At 35.6% G+C, this 7,669-nt stretch overlaps 1 protein-coding gene across 1 annotated transcript in view; it reads right to left on the reverse strand.

Annotated features, from left to right (window-relative positions):
- LOC105625859 (transcription factor collier) overlaps positions 1–7,669 on the reverse strand; it is a 92,533-nt gene that overhangs the window by 55,821 nt on the left and 29,043 nt on the right. Inside the window, exons 5-6 of the mRNA XM_012207173.1 lie at positions 2,767–2,840; positions 2,195–2,263 (exon numbers count right to left, since the gene is read on the reverse strand). Of these exons, the coding sequence (XP_012062563.1) occupies positions 2,195–2,263; positions 2,767–2,840 (143 nt within the window). The remainder of the gene's footprint in view (positions 1–2,194; positions 2,264–2,766; positions 2,841–7,669) is intronic.

The following is a 7,669-nucleotide window of genomic DNA, read 5'->3' on the forward strand; positions in this document are numbered from 1 at the left end:
ATATATATATGTACATATATATGGACCTATATATCGAGAAGTATTTTATGAATATATACAGGGTGATAAAAAGTTTAAAGTTTTGTGTTTAGTAAATTGTTAGTAATATATATTTACACAAAATAAACTCTGAACTGTTATAGTTATATTTTAAATGTTAAAAGTAATTATTAGCACTCAAAACACCCACCATTTAGTTTTGATACAAGTTTTAAGGCACTTCGGGAACGTATTAACAATGGTTATGCATCTTTCCATGGATCTTTCTTATGTAGGCAATCAATAAAGTAGTTTTCAGTATAGAGGTCTTTTTTTATATTTAATAAGATGTAACTTAATTGTTCCATTTTTTTTTTAAATATACTTACATATATTATATATTGCCCAGATAGGAAACTGACATTATTTGCCGTCATTTTTTATGTCAAACAGATAACATTAGTTTACTGAGTAATGATTTGATAAACAGAAAACTTTGTCACACAAAACTTTGTCATACAAACTTTTTTCTTGTATTTATGCGTTTATATTCATTTGCAAGAATATAAAAACAAAAATTAGTCATAGAAAAAAATTATACGCACTTTGGTAATAAACAAATTAGTAACAAACGAAAAAAACATAATATTTCGAACCGTGTTTCGAATTATGCAATATCTAATGTAGCTAAATTTAGCAATTAAATTAATGCACTTGCATAATTATACATTAGTGTATGATTAATGTGTGAATAATTGTCATAAATAATTGTGATCAACATTGAGGTTGCATACAGCAAGATTATTCTGATTAGTAAATGTTAAAGAAGATCATAATGAAGATTTAATCCTGTAATTTTGCGGAAGTTGCCCATTTATTTTACTCTTGTTACGATCCATCGTGTCTACGGAACGAACTCGAGGGTGGCGTTCATCACGACACGCGACCGCATTGTGGTTGCATTCACGTTACAACGCCGTTGTTACGACATTATTCGAGTGCGTGCGTGCCGTGTGCCGAACGAGCATTTTCGAGATTAATTCTTCTATCGTCTCACCGATCAGCCCAACCTACGAGATTGCATAATCTTTACGGAAAGGTAGTTATTATTCTTTCAACTATGATAATATGTATTGTATCGTGGTCTGCGTCAATATCATCCAATATTGATATTACGAGAACATTATTAATATTGCTAATTTACTTTATCTCGAGATTTTCAAAATTTATTTTATTTGTAACATATTTTAAAACTTGCCAAGATATTAAGTTAAAATATCTTTTTACAATCCATGTTTAGAATTACTGTTTGACCCATTTTGCCATTAAACCAGTTTCAAACATTGGCAAATAAAACACGACTGTCACATGATGTCGGGGTTAAACCAACAGGTGCAGACGTCGAGAGATTCGAAGGCGCAGAAAAATAGTTACATGCGAGCCTATCGGGCTTTGCCTGTCACCGTCGCGTAACACATATCCCTTCGAATACGGATGAAAGCTCGAAGCCGCCAGCGTATCGAAACCCGAGGGTTGAGCACCTCTGAGCACAAGATGTCCTCCTGAAGACTATCTCGGCCTGGGTCCCGCGGGAAACCTCTTCCTTCCTGCCGTTCCTATCTCAGGATACTCTATAGCCTATTCAGATACCAGGCTCACCCTGCCCCCCGTGTTAGCCACGCCAAGAGATAGAGACCGAGCGTGTACGCGAGAAGAAGAGGGAGTGAGTGAGTAGGTGTATAAGGGAAGTCTATGTTACCATGGACGAGCAGCACCATGCAGGTGGAAGGCGTATAAGTACGCCCGAGTATTCGAGTACTCTTCTATCCCGGCTATCCCGTCGCACCTCGTAGGAAACGTATTTTGCAAGCCTAAATGTTCTAAGAGTTAGGTCGCGACGATAGACGGAGCTCTATCTCATACGTTGGTTCTTCGAGGAGGACTTATCTGGACCTTTATTTCATAGATCATTGAAAACGACGATAGCACGGACAACCAGCTGATACGAGAGGCGGTTTCTACGAAATCGATGCCTCTTGTCATTACATTCGCCGTCAAGTCGAGATTCCGTTATGTGCGTCTCGATGTCATATAACGCGCTCGTAACTTTTACGTAACGTATGCGAGATAAGTTCGCGCGTTTAAGCAGATCATAGCTGTCGTGATATCAACACATTCGTTCCGCGAAAATTAGATAATGATAGATTCCACTCACCGATCGATAATGACAGGATCGCTGGGCGTTTCGTTCCTGTTACCGCAGCTCTTCTTATCGCAGCATCGGCTGTAAATCGACAATACATTTCATCTTATACGTATTCCTGCAGCGAAATTTATTCTTAAAAAAAGATACGAATAGATGCTGTCGCATAGTGTCAGAAGTTTTAAATCGGTCTAAAAAATATCGAGACCCCATGGGATTCGGGAAACTAGTGGTAGTACGCTCCGAAGTCCCATGGGTCACAATGAGTCAGCTACCCCCGAAAAACTACATCTCTGTATGCCTCGTTACGTTTATGCCACAAGGGTGGCATACGCGGAGGAGGGGCACTTTTCTAAGTGCAAATAACGTAAGTCGACGTATATAAAATAGTTTTACATTAGGTGTAATAATAAATATTAGTAAAAAAATTTACTCTTAAATTAACTTATTGTCAGAAGTAATTATGCAGATAACAATATAAGATCATTGATATCTTCCCACTTCTACATATGATATATATTATATATCATATGTAGAACTTCAAATAGAAAGGCATCTATGATTTGTATATGAAAAACACATACCTGCACATGACTTCATGCGTTAACAGAACACGACACATTTCCGGATTTTTGTCTTGTCCCTCGTACATGATTGCCTATAACAGAAAAATATATAATAATAATATTAAGTCATAAAATATTATTCATAAAATATTATTCAATATTTTCAAAAAAAATTGTTAAAATAATCCATAAATAGCTTATCATAAGATTTTTATTTGTTTCTATTTTTATCTAATATGTGTACCTAACTAATAATATGCTAACTATAAATTAGTCGTACAAACAATTATTGCCATTTACACAATTATTTGCTTAAATTTCTTACAATATCGCGTCGAATCTGCTTCTTACTTTCTATATGAAAAGACTTATTTTACATTTTATTTTGACAAAAAAGTTAGCTAATTAGCGCGAACGTGGACGACGTGAGAGTAATCCAGTTCGACAGATAATTCAACCATCGATGGGAAATATGTAACGTATTAAGCAAGCTCGTATGTGGATGTGAGTTGAGAAGGGGCTACTTTCCCCGCAGGAGTACTAAGCCATGGGCGGCGCAGGCAAATCCGTTAAGCCTCCTTCACGACCACGCGATTGATTTTTATTTAATGACAACACGTCGTTATCCTGTATTCTGCACTTACCGATGGGGACCTTCGCGCGGATTAATCGTAGAATAACAAAGCGCGAACAGATAGGTTCGCTTTGATCTCTCGTATATAGCTTTATAAAACAGGAAAATAACTCATCTTTCAACCAAATGTCGTTTTTATCAAAAGCATTTACATACAAAATTAAATTTTATATACAGAATGTTCATGAACTAGTATAATCGAAAAAGAGATATTTTTACATAAAGAAATAAGTAAAAACGTAGAATAATATTTCTTTATATGAGGCTTTGTTTTTGAGGGACAATCTTAAATATTCACCAGTTACAGCTTACAGCTAGTTAGTGTTTAACTATGTCTTGATTTAATGGATCGCAGTAGACTATACGATCCTACTCTTCAAAGTAAATTTCTTTGAAACACTTTTTAATGTATTGTTTAATTTAGCAATTAAATCTGTGCGAATATTTAATTTATCGATTTTCTTGAAAATAAAAACAAAATTCTATGTTTCGAATTATTTTTTTATACAGATTTACTCTCATGATTGTATCACTAGTTCATAAACATCCTATTTATCTATTTATTGATAAAACATTAATTTATATGGCAGAATTTAATACGTTACGTACGACTTAAATTTTTCATGGCATAATTTTTCGATAACAATTGAATTAGTATTTTGAGCTAAATAAGTTATTTCAAATGTCTTTTTGCAGAATGATCGAAGTCTTTGATGAAGCGAAATTTCGAAGGATAAACGTGTACAATTGCATTGATTGTACGCGCGATTTTTACGCAATTTCGTGGTTTGCATAACAGCCTGAATCGTTGGAGTTCACAACGACGAGCGATAAAATGTAAATATTGTGAAATACAGTGTCCAAGGGAATTCGTCGAGTTGACAGCATCGCCGTGCTTGGCCGGTTAAATGTCGGTGTACGACAGTAATGGTATCAGACACACTTAGTTCCAGTGTGTAGGTGCGACTTCCAGAATGGCGTCAAATATTTATGCGGAAATAACCGAATTGCAACGTAAACGAACCGCTGTATATATACATCACAGTAGGTAAATCAGAGAGGGATTCGGCGTCGAAACGGAGATGGAAAATAGAGGGGTAAGAATCAACATGGCGAAAGGGGGTATCGCAGACGATGGCAGGGGAAAGTACATGTTCTTGGTAAGAGCAAAGGAAGGAGTCATAGAACGTTACGTGCCATTCGACTATTACGAGTCTTAATAGTAAGGAGACATGCAAACTTATTTATACCAGGAATAATTAACATAAGTATGTACTTCGTACATATTAAGCTCTGTCGCGAGATAAAGATAGTGTTTACTTACACCTCGCCAATTAAGTTTTGTGAAAGTATCGCTTGTTGAATCAGAATTTTTCATTATAGTTGACAGAACTATATAGAGTGCGATATAATTGTTATGAAGATTGCCTACTGAAATTAATACATTTCTATCAAGCAAAATGTTTTCCTTCTCTTACGTATGAATGTAATTTCTCTCTATGTATTAAAATACATGAAATTGAAAGATGCAAGAAATTGACTTTTGTATTGTTACATCAGTTATTTAAATTTGATAGATCTATAGACGTGCATAAAAATAAAATCAAGACATAATTCTTCTCTAAAATCTGAGAATACAAAAAATTAATTCTTGCTGACATTTTGTCATTTGTTTATGCAAATATGTAAAGATGTAAATATTAAATAAAACATTTTTACAAACTATATCATTACATTTGATCGGTTACAAATTTTTTCTTCCTTTTACATTGTATAAAAATTGTATACGTAGAAAATTAATAATTTTTTTTTAATTATTACACATATTAATATAAATGTGAGAGAGATCTCAATAATGCTTCTGTTGCTCCGAAAATTATTAAATCAGTCTTTACCTCAAAACAATAGGATTTCTGATAAAATTAAAACAATTGGATGCTATTATCTTTATTTATTGCACGTACACAATAACCGTCTGTTAAACACAACGATGGTCAGGTAGGTCATGTTTCGCGTTACACGTGACATGCAATATTATTTGCTTAACGACGGAGTGCTTACGCGTTTTGTTTATTCAGTGTATGGCGGCAATACATACAGACAATTTGTAAGCAATTACTTTCATCACATGAACTATCTCGAAAGCTACCTGTTTATCGTCACTATCGAGAACATTATCTTTTTGCATATACAAGAATATTTGACTAATATAAAAGAAATCATATGTTTATACTATGATAAATATAAAACAATTGCAATTATTAAAAAAAGCATCAAAATGCACCGTTCTCATTAAGAACTTAAGTCTTAAAGTTTTAAGTTATTGCAATATCCTGAGTTTAGATTCACATATGTGTTTAGGATTTAAATTTATATATGTATTGGTCCCAAAAGAGGTTTCACTGTCTTTCTTCGCTCGGCGGTTCATTGGATATGGCGGTGTTATGTCGTAGAACGTCTCAAGGGTGAATGGCTGAAGTAAGCGAAGGGTGGTCGGAGGCAATGACATCAAACAGAGGGTCCTGGGGGTGCGACCAGTCAGTACGATCCCCTCGGGGGCCTTTCTTCCGTTGCCTCCTGGTCCCATCAGGAAAATGCTTGGGCCCCCGTCGTAGCTTAATTCCCACGGGAATTACTTACTAAGGACTTATAGTGAAAAGTCCTTTGGAATCTCCGATCATAATCAATTCACACAATATTGTAAAATTCAATGCATTAAAATAAAATTTTTTGAAATTAATATATATCGCAAAAAGACAATTCTTCATATTGCTTTTGCAAGTACATAATAACTGTACAAACTAATCTTTCAACTATAATATCTGTAATATCTGCAGTTTTGAAAATAACGTGACTATATTACTATGTGATTTTATCAGTTTCAATAATCTAACAATCAGACAACAATCAAGGCCAGCGGAAACGATCATTCCGATATATCGATATCATTATCGAGACATGTATATCTTATGTTTACCATAGGATATCATATCATTTGATATCAGCAGATGACAGACTGATATCGCTCAGTGGAAAAAGAACTGGCATGCATGATAATAAAACCGTAATGTCGTTCTTGGTGTCCTCGAAGATGGCAGTAATACGAGAAGGAAAGCAAGTACTGAAGGGAGCAGATAAATGCGAAGATAGTCATTCAAATCTGCCGTAATGATTTCCATTCTGAATCGATTCCAAAAGTCCCCTGGGAATCCCCTTCTATATTGGCCAAGCAACCCCCGCAGCTTCTCGTACATACATACACTGAACAACATACATACAGTGTTACCCTCGCCCCTAGAAAAATGTCCACCGCCTGAGGGGAATGTCGACCTCTCTTTCTCTCCTTATCTATCCAGGATTAACTTATCTCGAACTTATTATTTCCTTAATCTATGGTTAAAGACTCATATTTCAGTATTAGCTACAGGCACTTTATGTTCTAGACTGATGTCGATCTAGACTCGATTCGATAATTTAAATTGTACACTGAAAGAAAATATTGGCTGCAACAATTTAGATGCTATACTAAAATATAGTATAGTATTTTTAATTGGCTGTAGCTGCCAAATTTTATTTGCAGCAGCCAATTTTTTGTTGTGCTCTATGGCCTATCCGTAATGTCAATATACAATTTTGATAACTAAAAATTGACTGCTGCAGCCTATTAAAAATGTTATGTCACATTTAATCTCTTCTTTCAATGTAGAATCACAAACGCCAAATTAAAAAATACATCTGAAAAGACGCAAAGGACCTTGGAAGAAATAATTATTCCGTAATGTGATCGAACGCGCGCTTTTTGATTTTCCTTGCGAATACTGACGAGTCGACATTACGGTGAGAAAAACAGCCTGACGGCTGACTATCTCCAGCGTCGGATGAAGTTTAAAAAGGTTAGATATACAATTTCCTGTTGTTCATTCATTTAGAATAATGGCGCCGCGCGGTTCTCTGCTTCCTCTACACACACGTCCTGTAAATGCTTTTTTTATCCCCGGAACTAATTACCATTTAGCATTTTTAATCCCGCGAAAAAACGCATTCTGGCTCTCGTTCGTCCCCCTCTCGCCGAGCGGAAGTTCGTTCCCGAGCGCTTAAAAGCGTACGTTGTTAGCGCCATTCAGCCACGCTGCACGAAACTCGTTTCTTTCTCGGGAAGCAGCTCGTATTTTTCTGGAAATTTCACCGAGAAACGGACGGTTCTCAACATCCTGCGCCTTTTTTTTCTTCCCCACTTCTTTTTTCCATTCCTCTCTCTCTCTCTCTCTCTCTCTCTCTCTCTCTCTC

Source organism: Atta cephalotes (assembly GCF_000143395.1).
Source record: "Atta cephalotes unplaced genomic scaffold scaffold00001, whole genome shotgun sequence".
Classification (NCBI taxonomy): Eukaryota; Metazoa; Arthropoda; class Insecta; order Hymenoptera; family Formicidae; genus Atta; species Atta cephalotes.